Consider the following 17,804-nt stretch of genomic DNA (forward strand, 5'->3'; position numbering starts at 1 on the left):
TACATTATTTGTTTTTGTATCAAATTGTTCTAAAATGTATCTTCTTTTTTTTGTGTGCAATAAAGCTTAATAAATAAAAAATAAAAATAATACTTCATGAACCTTAAATCGATCGAGTTTTGCAAATACATTTTAAAATTATTTCATTAAAAGGTATATATATAAATCCGACCTTTGTTTTTGTATCAATTTTGTATAAAATTATATATAAAAACATATTCTTATATATTACTTAAACCATTGCGTATAAAAAAAATAATATTATTTGCTTTTGAAAATATAATATATGGATATTTTAACCTTTGGTTTATGATAATCATATGATTATAAATACGTTTGTTTACAAGTTCTTAAAACGAGTTTAGTTTAATGCGTTTGCAGTCGCGTGTGAGTTACTTGTTAGCGGCCCAGTGCTGAGTTGATGAACGATGTTCGCTGTATTACAAGATGTTGTCGACGGTTACAATTACGTCTTTTACGAACTAGCTTGTAAGTTCTAATATTTAAAAAATATTATATTCAAAAGTTATTATCAGTAGTATTATAAAGGCAAAGATTAAACCACAGCCTGAATCTATATTAAAATAGACATTTCTATGAAGGAACGTTTTTTTTTCGTAAGCAGCATTTATGTAGGTACCTAATATTAATTTGTGGTCGTTCCCGAGTGTCACATGATTTGAGTTGTCGATCACTACAGCTAACAAATAAATGCCTATATTCCCGTATGAACATATTTTCATAGATATAGGGTAAACCAGAGAGTGATTGCCCACTGACAGTGATCGCTCACTTTAAGAAAAATATTCTCATGTGCTATCTTTGAATCATTCTAGTTCGATTAGAATTTACTAGGTGGCTCTGTGATTAGTGTATAGTATTTTTAAAATAGACTGCTGGCAACACTGAAAGAAAAGAAACAATAATGACGGATTTTATCGAGACGGGTGAACGTGTTATTCAAAAAGGTTAGTAGTTTAACAATTTTTATAAGAAATAACTTGCTTAAAGCTCATTTTTTTGCATTTTTTTTATATTAAACTATTGGCGTATAGTTATCATGAACTTATATGTATTTTCTCAGTTTTAAATTAGAATACCTGGTAATATTTAATTCTTAACGGTTATTTTAACGGTGGACAATCACTGCATGTAAATTTGCATATTTTTAGTGATTGCCCACCATGATTTTAGTTATTGCCATATGATAATGTCTATAGTTATTGCCCAGGGCAATTATTGTTATGGGCATTTCTTTTACCAAAGTGTCTTGTCATCACATGAAGTAGTGTCTAATTTGCTCATTGCTTAAACTTGTTTCACAATTGCTATGCATGATTATCTAAATGGTTATTATTATTACATTTACAGTAAGCCAAAGAGACCAAAAGTTAAATATAGCAAAGAGAATTTTCAGAAAGCCATCAAAGCTGTACAAGATACCTATTTCCAACAATTTATCTACAAGACAAACTGCTGAAAAGTACGGTATTCCTAGGTTTAGTCTCCGATACCACATTAAAAATCCAGGACATAAAACTAGTTAAGGGCCATCACCTATATTAACTATAACTGAAGAAAGTCGTTTAGACGATTGGATAATAATTTCGGCAAGAAAAGGATTTCCCGAAATAAAGAAGACATTTTAGATACCGTGCAAAAGTTCCTGGTGGAAAACTTGCGTCGCAATTCATTTTTAAATAATAGGCCAGGTGATGGTTGGAGTAAGGCATTTTTAAAAAGACATCCGAAGCTGACAGTCAGAACATCAGAAAGAGTGACAAAAGCAAGTTTAGCTTAGCCAGAAACGCCAATAAAGAAAGGAAAAGGGCAAACTGAACGACAGCCTTATGCCATTAGATCCCAAAATTTTAAAGCAGCATTACATAGAAAACAAAAAGAAAAAGAAAATCTGTTAAAATTAAAAGAAGAGAAGAAGTTGATCAAAGAAAATAAAAAGACTGAAAATGAAAATAAATATACTAAGAATATTGATAAAAAAATCAGAGGAAAATACAAAAAATAAAAATTTTACTCTGAATTCTAATATTGAGACTATTAGTTCTAAGGAAATAGATACAGGGAATAATAGCCAACAATTGATTGATCATTCTGAGCCACAATTCGAACTGATACCAAAAAGTTAAAAAAAGAAATAGGACATAGTAAATAAGGAAAAGCGAGGAATCCCAACATCAAAAAAGATCACTGTTTTAAATAATATTATAATAAAACCTAGTAACATTGTACCAAAGCCTACTTGTGGAGTTTGTCATTTTAATGTGATAAAAAATGAATTGACTTGCAGTTCTTGTTCAAAGATCTTTCATGTGCGTTGCATTCCACCAAAACATAAAGAAAATATACCCGACAGCTATGATTCACATTTATTTTTATGCCATCTTTGTTTTAAAGTAGATGACTCTGTCTCTGGCGATTCTGATTCATAAACATCAGCTAAAGAATTATTTGATAGAGTTATTAGAGCCAAACACAATTTATTTTGAAAGATTGAAGATTATCCTATTAGATGTATAAGTTTAATATTTTATTTTGATTATTTATTTACGTTTAAAGTTTATTTTATCATTTTGAGTTTCTGGGCAATTACTATGCTGTGATGTGGGCAATTAGTATAGGAAAGGGGCAATTACTGTACATTTTAGCAGATTTTAAGTTTATTTCATTATTTTCTATGTTATGTAAGTTTTAACTAAAAATTGTTAATATTCTGTTGGAGAATTTATCAGGTAACAAGAAAAAAGTAATAAATGGTTGATTGTTATAATACTTTTTTATTTTTTTGATGTCAATGCATTAGAAGTCCTTAAGTGGGCAATAGCTATACGGTTTACCCTACTGCGATACAAAGAGCAGGATTTTGATCTCTTTAAACTTCTCTTTCAGCGAGTCTTTACATCCCGTTTCATAAATATAACGGATAGCCCTGTTCTGCAGAATAAAAATTACATTAATATCAGCCGCATTGCCTCATAGCAAAATGCCATAAGTCACATTAATCCATGGAAGCAGCTGAAATAAACTAATCTAGCTGTATCGATATCCATTAATAAACGTATTCTTTTAACTGCGTATGCTGCAGAACTCAGTCTATGCGTCAATCGACGGATATGGGGTCCCCACCATAACTTTGAATCAATGGTGATTCCAAAAAAAAACAAAAACGGTAGAATTAACTAAGTCCAGTTTATTAATATTGAGTTTTGGTTATATATCAATTTGTTTTACATTTGGAGCTGAAAATTTCATATAATTAGTTTTTTTACTATCTAGAAGTAAGTTATTCACGCTAAGCCACCAGTGCACCACTTCAGAGAGAACATTGTTTACATTGTCATAGTTTGTTTTATTTCTACGCAATTTTAATATTAATGAAGTATCACTAGCAAACATAAATTTCGCTTTGATGTCAGCCATCTGTTGTATGGAAGAAAACATCAATCAGAGGGAAATGACGTAAGTAACAAAATAAAGAAACTAGATAGATGATGTCCACCTTCTTACACAATATATTTCCTCGCTGATAGCTAAACTCGAAGTTTCCTTGGTATCACTAAATGGCTCAAAATAAATCGCTGATTGTGTACTAACTGATAACTGATGACTTGAAGAACTGGACAGCTCTGAAAGTCGGGTTTGTGGGTGTGACTTTATATTTGAGGTAAGGATATTTAAAGCAGCACAAACGTAACCATACCTTGGCAATGAAGTGGAATTTTCTCTAGTGCCTGAAAATGGAAGCGAAAACTTTCTTGCAGGCATTAATCTTGAAGAACTTGATATAGACTGGGTGGCGAGAGTACAACCTTGCAATAAATCTTCCTTGTTTGCTAAAAATAACAAAAATCTAGCAAAGTCAATTATCACAAAAAAGCATTTTATGGCGAAACATCAAAACTTGCTAGATAAAACCACAAAAGCAGCTAAAATAAAAAAAATGCCGTGTAAAATCACTTATAATGGTCAATTGAGAAATGGAAATACAGTATTTTTTTGACAGCACGAGTTAAGTGTAAAGAATTCAAGACTCTTATGGGATACAAAACAAAACTATTTTTAGTTAGTACTGCAAAGGTTAGCCAGCCTTGCCGTGCACATTTACGATGACCTTTTGCATATGTTTAACTGTAACCAAATAGTTGAATGTGTAATTAGCACTCATTAATTTTTTTTTCATTGTAGTTATTTATGTATTTAAATGTATTTTCCATGTGTTATTGCATTGTTTTCAAATTGAATAAAAACTTCATAAGTCATTGACATAATCATTCTAATAGAAGTGCTGTACTTAAATTAGATTTCTGTTGAGAAAATGAGATGTTTAATCTAGTTAATTATGTGCTTGTATCTACTTGTCTAATAATTCATAGTTATATCCGTCTAATAATTTCTGCTGTGTGGTTACGCCAGTAAGAATATAGCCACCCGCTCTCTTCCGTGGGTGTCGTAACAGGCGACTATGCGATAACGAAGTTCCACTACCACCTTGGAACTTAAAAAACCAACCGATGGCGGGATAACCATCCGACTATGGGCTTTGAAATACACATCTTATTTATGTAGTATGAACTTATGTGTGTATGTGTGTGTGTGTGTATGTATGTGTGTGTGTATATGTATGTATGTTGTGTATGTATGCATATGTAAACAATCTATCTTTGTAGGTATGTATGTATGTCTATTTATTCAGTTGTTTCACATTATTTTTTAAAAAATTAAACTGTACCTACACCGTCAATATATTAGTATTATACTTATTCTAGTTTATTAGTATATGATATTAAACTGTGATAACGCGTTTTGTTGTAAGGACCACTCTAGTGGTGAAAGCCTCCTCTATTTCCTTCCATTTTGCTCCGTCTCTTGCCAGTTTGCTCCACCTTGGCAACTATGTCATCACTCCATCTTTTGAATGGCCTTCCTTTCCGTCTTTTCTTGTGAATAGGGTACCAATTAGTCACAATACTAGACCATTTGTTCCCTGATGATCTTTGTACATGCCCAGCCCATTTCCATTTTTGGGTCATAATGGTTTTTGCTATGACTTTTACCTTGGTAATTTTTCTGACGTCTTCATTTCTCACATTATCTCTTAGCTTATATTAGTAAAAATTTGTTCGATATTGTTCTGTATATAAATAAAAATCTTGCATGATATTGACTTTTACCTTTTTTCAGGTCCAATATCGAGAGACTGGATCCTAGTTGGAAAACCATTTCATTTGATGTGTATTATGATCCCCTATTTGTACTTTTGCACGCGACTTGGACCAAGGCTTATGAAACACCAAGCTCCATTTAATGTCACGAAACTGATGATGGTACACAATTTATTCCAAATATTCTTGAGCATTTATATATTTGAAGAGGTAAGATTTTAATATGCATATATTTTTTTACCCAAAAATGTTCGATGAATCCACACGACACTATTATCTTTTCAACGATAAGCCAACGACCATACCATTATTAATAGATTCGGTTTCATTTGTTAAATTTTCTAGGGTATATCTTTATTAGCCAAAATTAATATTATACAATCTGCAGTTTGGGTTTTTTAATACTAAAACATGTCATCAAAAATAATAATTTGGCATTTTCATACCATATTATAGCAAAAAATACACGTAATAATCGAATGATAGCTCTTTCAGATATAGTTTTATTGTCAAAACCAAAAAGTTATTTATTTTCTTGTTTTTTTTTTTTACTTGCATGTTAATGCTAGTATATTATAGTAATACAATATATTACTTTATTTAATAATCAATCAACCTACTTAATCGAGTCTTATGTAGAACACATTTTATTTTTTCTTCTAAATTGCTCGCTCGCTTCAAGCTATCACAATTCACTGCTGGACATAGGCTCGCAAATTCACGCCGAATCTCCACGTTGTCTGAAACCCAGCCACCGTCAAAGATCTTATGCAGATCGTAGTTTTTTTTTATACAACTAGGTCGACAAACAATCGTACGCCCCGTCCCACATGATCGTTAGCGGTTACCACAACCCATAGACGCCTGCAATACCACTAGCATCACAAGTTTGTTGCTTATTCTACTCGCGACCTTCTCCAGGAGCTCTGGCTACTTTACTCATCACAGGAAGCAGTATTATTAAGTTGTGATCTTCTGTGAGGTTGAGGTACTTCCCCTTTGGGGCTGTTCCAAACAAAATGTTGTATTGTCGTACATATTGTTTTCTTGTGAGGCATTTAGAATGTAATATCACGCTGTACGTTTACTTCACATACACTATACAAACGTAATATTTAAATGTGTTGTATGAAAAAACTTTAGTTTAATACTTACATTGATATATTTGATTTTAGGCATTACGATACATCCTATTTCACAATTTTGATTTCAACTGTCAAGGCTTGTCCTCAGATCCTGCTGTGGCAAAATGGGTAAGAGACTTTATCTTTTTGTCAATAGTTTAATACATTTAGGTAGTTTTATCTGTTATAAATTTCGAGGATACAGATCAGGTCACATTTCTTATTTTATTCTTCCTCTATAAACATAACTGTGTTTGCTCGCAAACAAAAAAAAACCGACTTCAATTATATCGACGAGTAATACAACGTAGATCGACGAAAAAATAGTAAAATAATTACGCGTTATCAAAGATCACTCAAAAAGTAGTTATCAAATCTCGATAGAATTTAAATGTAACCACATGACAAACATCAGCTTTCGATTAAATTAAAAATTATTAAAATCGGTACACCCAGTAAAAAGTTATTGCGGATTTTCAAGAGTTTCCCTCGATTTCTCTGAGATCCCATCATCAGATCCTTGTTTCCATATAATGGTACTAAACTAGAGATATCTCCTTTCCAACAAAAAAAGAATTATCAAAATCGGTACATACAGTAGAAAGTTATGCGGTACTTCTTCACTTCAGCTTATCGCAATCCACTGCTGGACATAGGCCTCTACAAGTTCGCGCCAAAAACTATCAAGCGTGAACTCATATGTGTAAAAAAAATGTGTATGCCCATAGTCACCACGCTGGGCAGATGGGTTGGTAACCGCAAGGGCTGGCTTTGTCGCACCGAAGACACTGCTGCTCCTCTTCAACCTGTGTATTTCAAAACCAGCAGTTGGATGGTTATCCCGCCATCGGTCTGCTTTTTAAGGTCCAATTTGGTAGTGGAACTGTGTTATCCTTTAGTCGCCTCTTACTACAGCCACGGGAAGAGAGGGGGTGGCTATATTCTTTACTGCCCTACAGCTATTCTTACTAGCCACACAGCTTAAGCGATAAGTTATCAAACAATATAGTATATATTATAAATTATAATTAATGTAAATAAATATTATGTAAATAATCTTCTAATACATAAAATTCTCGTGTCGCGATGTTTGTAGTTAAACTCCTCCGAAACGGCTTGAACGATTCTCATGAAATTTTGTGTGTATATCGGGTAGGTCTTAGAATCGAGCAACATCTATTTTTCATACCCCTAAGTTATAAGGAGAGGGGGGGGGTTAAGAGAGTTAATAACATATTATGAAATTTTGTGTGCATATCGGGTAGGTCTGAGAATCGGCCAACATCTATTTTTCGTTCCTCTAAGTTATAAAAAGTGGGGGGGGGGGGGTTGAGAAGGTTAATAAAATAAATGGCAAAACAACGTCTGCGGGGTCAGCTAGTTTCTATATAAAATACGAAGAACTTTTTCCCCGACCTAATATAATTTAGGTATTTTCAAGCGTCGAGTGTACTAACCTATTTTCCTTAAGCCCGCCGTCAAGGTACCTGCAACTCCTCTTATGTTGCAGATTTCAATTGCCAACGGTAGCCGAAATGCTACTATAATCTACATTTCGGGTACAAAACTTATCTCTTCTTCTCTTTTGTCTTTAAAAAGTCTTGTTCAGTTCTTGGTTTAAGACATTCGTGACAATAACACAGAAACAGATAAATATAATAAAATATAAAATATTTTCAGGTCGCTCGTGGAGTGTGGATATTTTACATGGCAAAATTATCCGAATTATTGGACACTGTTTTCTTTGTCTTAAGAAAATCGAATAGACAAATATCTTCCCTACATTTACACCATCACACTTTGATGCCAATCTCTGCGTGGTTCGGTGCAACATATTTTCCAGGTAAGTTTTAATTATACTTTTTTTGAAACTGTCTTCGTGTAGCCAAATTTGCAATTCCTCTTAATAAAATTTTAATATCAATGTACGTAAATATGTTATTGTATCGATTTAGCCCGTAACATCCTGCTGGCTGGGCTTAGACCTATTTCTTCATGTAGTAAAAGAATCGAACCACCACGCTACTGCAGGTGGTCGGATCTCAGGGCTTAGATTTACGCAAGCACGATGAAATATCGGTGACAGGAACTCGCCGCATAGACTATATTTAATGGCCATGTTAAATATGATACGATAAAATACGATTCGATGTACCTAACAATTGTTACAACCAGGACGCAACTTAATAATATTATTCTTTTTTAATGTTTGTTAAAAATCAACAAAAACAACAAAAAGACAAACGAACGCAAGCTTATGCAATATTGTATTTATTTTATGTGGGTATGCAAACAAAGCTTATGCATCAATTGTCCTAAGAAGAACACAAACAATATTATTTGGGTACTAAGTTCACGAGACTTAAATTATGCTCTCTATATACTTATCGTGTGCTAGTTCTACAAAAGTTTTTTTCCCAATATTACTGGATTTTTAATTTTTTTTAAATATAATAATAAATTATACGAGATGCCCTTTGCTCTTTTTGAGAGAGAATGATCTTGAACTCAGGACTTACCGCAATTATTATTTTGAAACTCCCAATATTTCGGTGATCTTTCAGGTGCCATGGTCGAGGGTGATGCCACTGTCAAAAGTGTTCATAGCGATCGTGAAAGTTTAAAAATATTGTACTCAATTATGTTATATTTCATGTTACAGGTGGTCAAGGAATCTTGGTAGGATTTTTTAATGCCATAGTTCATACAGTCATGTACACATATTACTTAATTGCTGGATTTGGAGATGAGTACAAAAAGTATTTGTGGTGGAAAAAATATGTTACAATTTTACAAATAGTAAGTACTGCAAATTAATATCATAAAAAAGAAAATACATGTTTGTTTCTTTATTTACTCATAAACTGATCTACCGGCTTTAATAATTCTTTCGTCCTTACAATAACTATATAAACATTTTTTAAAACACTCCGTATATTTTACCATGTCTTTCTTAAAGTTGAGTTGTATTAGCATTAATTATAGTTTCGTTCCACGTTGTGAGTGCTAGTTGATCTAGAGGGTGGGTTTTTATAAACTAAATATGTCGAGAAAATTTGTAAGGCCTCTTTATTGTACATCATTAAAAAGCAACAAAATAATAACCAATAAAAAACTGAAAGAGCGATCTCTTCCAGTCAACTTTTGGGTATAATATTTTACAATAAAATACATAGATATATAGATAATATATAATAATAAACATACTATATACGTAATACTTACACGTATAAATTACATACGTATACCATACAAAGATGATAAAGATAATCAGTGACAAATAGTGTAGTTTAAGATACTTTTTGAAGGGGAAGAGAGATTGGGCTTGTCTAATAGAAAGAGAAAAAGAGTTTCAAAGTCGGAAAGCTTTAACAAAGAAGGAAACAGAGTTACAGGAAGAAATATTTGACGGAATTTTAAGGATTACCTAAATTGGTGCCTCATCAAAAGGAACGATGACGGGTGTCGCAAAGAAACTCAAAGCATTCCTTGGGGTAAGGAGGTGTACCAACATGAATCAACACACGATAAATCAGTGAGAGGATATTATGAGTATAATTGCAGAAGTGGATTGGGGGCCACTTGAGTTGATTGCAAAAATTGGAAATATGGCCTTGTTTGCGAAGACCAAATATGAACCGTTTACAAATGTTCTGGAGACGCTCAAGTTTATTTGATTGCTCCGCCTTAAGGTCGAGCCATCACCATACTCAAGAATTGGTAGGAGTGGCTGTGAGAAAAAATGATAGTTGTTCGTGGAAAAGACGCTCGAGAGCTTTAGAAAAAAAAGGAAGGATTGCAATAGGATAAAGGACATAAAACGCAGTAGAGTTAGTTTTTTTCTATATAGAATTCGAGTTCGTTGAAAATATGGGTTATCACGCCTAGAATAGAATATTTAAAGGGGATGATCATATTACGGTTAATAGAATCGAGGCCTATTTATTGTATTTGAACTAACGCCCAATAAACTCTTCTTAACACCACATTCAGATAATTAAGGGAAAGTAAATTGGGTACTTACTCCCCTCTTTGACATCAAAATTCTTAAAAATGACGCTTCGAGCTTGAGACTGACTGTGTGTTATAGTTCACATATCTAAAGTTCTTTCAAAAACTGGCTACTCATCGGGTTGGAAAGTAAATAAACAGACATTTTAACAATACTTCAATAAATACGTATTTATTGGATAAAAAAGGAAACGCTTTAGACAAAGACCTGTAAGTTTTTTTTCAATCATCAAACACTGTCATCTGTATTTTTCATAGCTAGCTATAGCCTGGGTGACTACTACTGGTGAGCTTAGCTCGGTATTTTTAATAAATCGTGTTTTTTTGGAAATCATATTTAAATACGAATTACATTTTTATAAAATATGAATAATATTTTTTTACCGACAATAATACAAAATATAAATAAATATAAAAAATCAAAAATAAAAAATAATAAAAAATAATAATGATAAAATATGAATAATATTTTCGATTTTACTAACATAATAATAAAAAATAAGAACTGGCTGTTAAAATAAAAAATAATGAGTGCTATTGTAACGTATATTTTTATTCCTTGTTCATTATCTTAACAATTATTTCGTTCGTCGATTTGCTATTTTCATTGCTAGGCGTTTCGCTATTAGCGTGTTTCGTGTGAAGTAGGGCTGCGTAAGCAACCATTGGTGGGGTTCGCGGGTAGATTAGTTTCAGCGATATAAACACTTGTGCTGTGCGGCTCTTTCCTTTTCCTTGGTCTTCACCCTCGGTCAGGTTCAGGGTGCGATTTTGTTGGGTGAGTTGTTGTTGTTAATATTAAATAATTTTATTTAATTTTAATTACTAAGTTACTTTTGTTTTAGTTGCGAATATGTGTGTAGATTGTGTGTGTTAGATTAATTTTATTTGCTCCAAAGTTTATTGTTTTATTAAATTAAATTATTGTAAAATGTTAGGATGTGCTTGTCTTTATAGCCCATTTCCGTGTCAACCCAGAGACGTTGGGGTTTGACTACGGAAGGGCTCACTTTCTGGTGTGACCTTCCAGGATCCTTGGCGTGCGAACACGTGCGGTGCTGTTGGTGCCAGTGATACCACGTGGGCGGATTTTGTGGATTGGCTGCTAGGACCCCAACATCTACGACAAAGAAGCATCGGGGTTCTACCCTCTGCCTGAGCAAAATTTCTCAACCCCGGCTGACATCGTGATGGAGATGGTGTCGTGGACCTGGAACATCTGAACTCGAGAGACTGGCGGTTGATCGTCCAGGGAGTTTCTGCGGAGCCACGTGTCACGGAGATCACACTTAACCTCCACCCACGTGTTAGAAATAATTCGAACCCTCAGTGTAGTTTAAATTAATATTAGATTAATCAAAAATGTATTTCATTCCATAGTGTAGAATTAAAATAATTTCAGGTTGTGTTAAACTCGTTCGTTTAATCCATAAAAGGAAGATAAATTTGTTTGTTCGTGCAAATTTGTATTAAGCTTAAAACTGTGTTTCCTTGTATTAAATTAATTTCTACAGTAGTCTAATTTAATTTTGTTCTCCAATCCAATCGGATCGCTAATTTTATTTAAATATATATTTACCTCTCTGTTATTTAGTTCGTCGCGTTAAGAAATAATTAATATTCTCTTATTCTATGCTCTTTTAATTTAATTACGAGTATATTTACATAATATATTTATTACTTATTTATTTTTTTAACGCGTGACACTATTAGAAAAAAAAGGAAAATAATAATTGATCTGGAAATTTGAGGATTAGAACCTTGAAAGTTTGATCGCGACCGGCCGATTTCACCGGATGATGATTTCACCTGAGCTAATTACAACCTTTTTGACAATCGCGAAATTTACCTTTGTATTCTAACGATATTGTAGCCATTTTTTCACTGTCTAAAAATGGGATAAAACGACATTTTCTAAAAATGAATCCTAACTGAATTTATTTACTTCCCCTGAAATCCCCCCACATCCCCGATCCCCCCACACCCCCAATCCCCCTGCACACTTAATTTCATGAAAATCGTTGGAGCCGTTTCCGAGATGCTGATTCTGTATATACAAGAATGGCTCGTTTAATAGTTTTAGATAAGCAAAGTTTGTTGTGATTAATTTTTAATTTATTATTGGGAAACGCTTACCTGTTAACTCAGTTCCATATTTAAATATTAAAGTAAAAGTCGACGTCTTGTTAGGCAATCATTTTCACTTCACCGTAAAAATGTGTTGCTTGAAAGCTACTGAATTTATAGTACTCCTGGGCTTTAGATCTATAGAATGTATTTTTAATGAACGGATTTCTAGAGTTTCTTTCATAGAGAGGTTTTAATTTTCTGTGGTTATTTCTCATTAATATATGTATCCCGTTGGCGCAGTTTATAATGGCCCTGCTGACCAGCTGGTTGTCTTATTTTTCCATGACCCTTCTTTCTAATCAGGGAGTTGTTCATAATATCTCCCCGTCGGTCTGGGTTTATTATTTATGTTTATATACATATCGATGCCTAACAGCCAAAAAGGGTTAAGCGACATTTTTGAGAAACTGAGTTATATATATAGTTTATATATATAGTTGTATTCGATTCTAATATATATATAACTCAGTTTCTCAAAAAATGTCGCTTAACCCTTTTTGGCTGTTAGGCATCGATATGTATTATTTTTATGTATATTTATTAAAAAAAAATGGCTACAGCAGTTAGCTAGAGCCATAACCTATAAAATATAAGCATTTAGTTACTTACCTCAGGAACAAGCGACTGTGTGTTTGTTACAGATACTTACTATTGATTTTCTTGTTTCAGATACAATTTCTTATCATTGGGGTTCATGCAGTCAAAAGCCTCTTCTACTCGTGTGACTATTTTGTAACATTTAAGATACTGACTATTTTTTACTGTTCCTTCTTCACGTATACCTTCGGAAAATTTTACTATGTGAATTATATTAAAAAAGCAAAAACAGTTAACGGAGTGGAATCTAGTCCAAAGAAACAAAATAAATTATCAAATGATTCTCAAATAACCAAAAAATCTAAATAATATATTGTATTTGATTAAAATATTTATTAGACTTTTCTCAATAAAATATTTTCTAAGAATTTTGTGTTAATTTTTTTTTTACTATGTTATTAGTGTTTGCAATTAAAATAATAAATGTAATTTATAAATAATAAGAAAAAATGTATTAAAATACGCTATAACAATGTAACAATTTTTACTGCGATTCATTGCTGAATCGTGCTAGAGTATTGTACTAACAAATCTATTTATACAATGGCTTGAGTTAGCGTACGACGGTCAGCCGCTGAGTCGCGCTGGCGTGTGGTTCTACGAAATTCATATCAGAGGTCAGGGTCAAGGGTCTCTTCAGTTTTTAACTAGTTGGACCGATTTCGATGTTTTTTTTTAAATTAAAATGTGTCATTTGGTCCCATCTAAATTCAATTGAGATCTGATGGATACTTTTCTATGTTTATTCTTCGTTTATGCTGTGTGGTTAAGGCATTAAAGAATATAGCCATCCCTTCTCTTCCCGTGGGTGTCGTAAGAGGCATCTAAGGGATCACATATTTTTTTACATCGAATGTTATGTACAATATTAGCATTATGTCAACGCGAGACACTTTCCGACGTAAAAAACACGTTTCTACGATTTTCCTCTACTTTATTTTATAAATTGTATGAATAGACCAGTGCCGATTATTTTTGAAACCCAAAAAAAAATTATATCAGGATGAACATTTGCCATATTAATGTATTTTTTTTTGACACCGTCAAAAAGTAGAGATTTCAACGAACATAAAATCCACCGATTTTCTTAAAAAAGCTGATACTTTTACATGAGAATTTTCGATTGGAAATTAGGGTGATTTTTCGATATTAAGGTCAAATTAAGGTGAAAAATAAATATCTTAAATAATTAAAAAATACAGTGTATTTGGGACATAAAAAGGTAAGTTTTCACCAAATTTTGTAAAAAATCTAATATTTAAAATTCTCGTGTCGCGGTGTTTTTTTTTCGTTAAATTTTGTGTAAATATTGGGTAGATCTGAGAATCTAATAACATCTATTTTTCATCCCCCTAAATGTTAAGAGTAGTCTACCACCTTTCTTCTACACCCAATCCCTATTTGTAAATAGCGTTTAGCGGCAAGATAACGTTTGCCGAGTCAGTTAGTTATTACATAATAATTTTTTCAATTTTTACTATTTTTGGTTCGGTGTCTGTCGCTTTAAATATGGTGCGAGGTCGCGCTGGATTCATTCTTGTTCGAGTCTTCGGAATATAAACTTTAGTTCTGTTTATGTATAAACGTTAGGATTCGTATTCGTTGAAATATTGTTATCGAATCTAATATTAAAAATTATTGATAAAAGTATTGTAAAATTAAATTTGTTGTTTTGTATCGAAAATAGTTTTATTATGAAACGAATTATCACGTCATATAGCATGAACATGATTATATTGAAGATAGTGAAGTCATATTGCTGACGTCACTTTATAAAGAAGCCTTTTTTTGGTATCTCAGGGGAACCCATTTACGGGTGATATCCAGGATGCCTGGGTAGGCATTCCTAGGCCGTATGTCGGCTTCAGCACTTGGGGGTGCAATACCGACCAAAACCCCTGCGGGAGCCTTCGGCCGCTTTAATTGGAGGGTCCCGGATCTGCACGCAACAGGATCATTTTATAAAGAAGCCTACTCTAGAGAATCTTCTTCGTTTTTATTTCTTATAGGTGTGTGTGGTGTACATTGATACCCCCTCTTCACTATCCTAACTTTTTTGCAAGACTTTTAGTACGGGAGAAATACAGTACTTCGTTGAGCGTTATGGTCCAAGATCCCACACCCCTAAGACCTTTCTTATTTTACTTGATTAGTAATATTGTATACAGTGAACCTAAACATACCCGTTAGCTGAGGCCGTGGAACTATTCTTAAATATTAATCGCCATATGTATGTAAAAATATTACTAGCTTTAGATATTTTCATATAGGTAAAAATAAGAAAAGTGTGGGGGTTTGGGATCTTACTCTATTAAATATGTGACATTAATCTAAATCCAATATATAAGTAGGTAACGTCTATTCCAATATGGTAGACTTCTCAAGATGGCGAACTAAGTATTTTATGCATTCCTATTATATAAGTATAAATGAAAGAGCCAAGAATAACTTGAAAAACAAAATGATATTACCCTAAATATAATACGCCGGACTGCAAGGCCTGACTTGTAAAGATGGCAGGCAAAATTTTTACGCTTTTCTAAAATATGAGCATCAAATGAAAGGGCTTTAAATCCTCTACGATAGAGTTATAAAAATGGTAGACAAAATTTTTATGTTTTTCTACATAATAGTTATCAACAAATATTAAAATTAGGTATTCATATGAACCCTGACATCATATTATACTTGCTAATATATTTTCGGTTCGACATAAAGTATACACTTCCTGAACGTGCCGTCTCCAAGTTTTTAATCCTATTAATGGGGGAGTGACTAAAGCACAATTCTTAGTTAGGAAGAGTTATCAGTAATGGATTTGTAAGTCCATCTGCAACCTTTGCCTATATGAGGTATAGTGAATCGATAACGTCTCGGTTTCGACCTGCACTGTGCTTTAATATAACTATAGTGACAGCAGTTCAGACAGTTTGGATAGTAGGAAAATCTTTTTAAAGACAAACAATAACTCTATCTAAACACAAGTAGTCTCGCCTTCATTTGTTCACGGCTGGAATTGGTGATTCTCATTTTTATAATTAAACTTCGAGATATATTTTACTTACTATTTTTGTTAATATTATATATTTATGGACATTAACACATACAGACGCCAACAGCAAAACAAAATATATTTATCTTATATCGTACACTTTAACCTATCGAAGTCCACTGCTGGATATAGGCCTCCACAAGTTCGCGACTAAAATGGTGTAAACTCATGTGTGTTGCCCATAGTGACCACGCTGAGCACGCGAGCTGGTGACTCCGGGGCTGGCTTTGTCGCACCGAAGACGCTGCTTGCCCGTTTTCAGCCTGTATATTTCAAAGCCAGCAGTTGGATGATTATCCCGCCATCGGTCGGCTTTTAAAGTTCCAAGGTGGTAGTGGAACGGTATAATCCTTTAGTTGCCTCTTACGACACCCACGATAAGAGAGGGGGAGGCTATATTATTTACTGTCCGTAACCACACAGTATAAAAATTATAATTGATATAAGTACATGTTCAATACTAGCCATAGACAAGATATGAAACGAAAAGAAATAGAATTAATCAATGAATACACACACACACATATATATAATTAAACAGTCCTTAAGAGTCAGACAATAGTTTTCTAGTAGAGAAAGAATACTCCTTTCTCAGATCAATGCCAACCACTGAAAATGACTGCACCTGAGCCTTATTATAAGGGCAAATGACAGCTTCACTCGAAACTACAACATTTTAAAAGGAATGGGCAATCAACGTTTCATATGCGTTGTCCTGCACATACCGGAGTCCCATGGACATTGTATATGCCATCTGTGAGGTATACGTAAATATGTACTCGTCAAATTTACCATCCACTCCCTCAGAATGAATGGATACACTGGCGCGGCCATACCAAAACTTCAAAAGGAAACACTACACTTGGTCTACACGCAGGAAGAAAAAAAAATCATGATAGATACGGCACTGGAGAGAAATCGCGCGTCATAACCATTCATGAAACACAAGGGCCAAGTGATGACGCAATCGGCAGGTTCGTTAGCCGAGCGCTGGGTGCCTCGACGAAGACCATCTTGGAGCACAACCTAAAAAGCACCCTTCTGGCATGCTTATGCCAGGTTCGACGAATTTAAAAATTCTTGTGGATAGCGTACTGTGTCCTCATTGTTGAAAAACCCAGTCAATAGACTTATATTGTTTGGCATGACGTTTTTGTCAAATCATTTTGTTGATTTCATTCACTGCAAGGTTTCTGGGCGATACTATTGTCCTTGAACAGAGCCAATGATAATCTTCCTGTAGTAAATTTTCAAGACTGGGATATACTTCGTCTACCAGATGTTCCAAAGTTTAAATAATGCGGCCCAATCTACTGCCAAGATAAATATTGACCGTACTATAGTCAGTGTTAGAAGAGAAGGATTCACCTAGTTCGAGTATGAGTTGTAGAAAGCCGTTGGCGTAGTTTTCGCTTAAATGAGCTCTCACATTTGTTCGTAAATTAAGAGTATCAACGCAAATCCTCAAGGGAAATGATCATGATTATGGTTATTACAGAAAGCGTTTGCCGGAAATCACCTGCAAATACAACGGTACTCCAACCATGACCGCATTTGAACTTCTGAGATCTTGAAGTGTTCGATTAACTGCCTCAATATGAGCTTTAAGACTCATAGTACATTCGTCTCATATAATTAACGACAAGCATATATACATATTGCGGAACTACGTAATATAATAATGTTTTGGCAAAAACATCGCAGTTGCAC

General features: G+C 33.6%; 1 protein-coding gene across 1 annotated transcript; it reads left to right on the top strand.

Moving 5' to 3' along the window:
• Positions 1-389: 389 nt before the first annotated feature.
• On the top strand, positions 390-13,351 carry LOC123654689 (elongation of very long chain fatty acids protein AAEL008004-like). The gene is made up of 6 exons (XM_045590580.1): positions 390-489; positions 5,200-5,390; positions 6,356-6,433; positions 7,985-8,147; positions 8,967-9,103; positions 13,115-13,351. The coding sequence occupies exons 1-6, from the start codon at positions 429-431 to the stop codon at positions 13,349-13,351; spliced, it is 867 nt and encodes a 288-aa protein (XP_045446536.1). The 5' UTR covers positions 390-428.
• The last annotated feature ends 4,453 nt before the right edge of the window (positions 13,352-17,804 follow it).

This window comes from Melitaea cinxia, chromosome 6 (assembly GCF_905220565.1).
Source record: "Melitaea cinxia chromosome 6, ilMelCinx1.1, whole genome shotgun sequence".
Lineage (NCBI taxonomy): Eukaryota > Metazoa > Arthropoda > Insecta > Lepidoptera > Nymphalidae > Melitaea > Melitaea cinxia.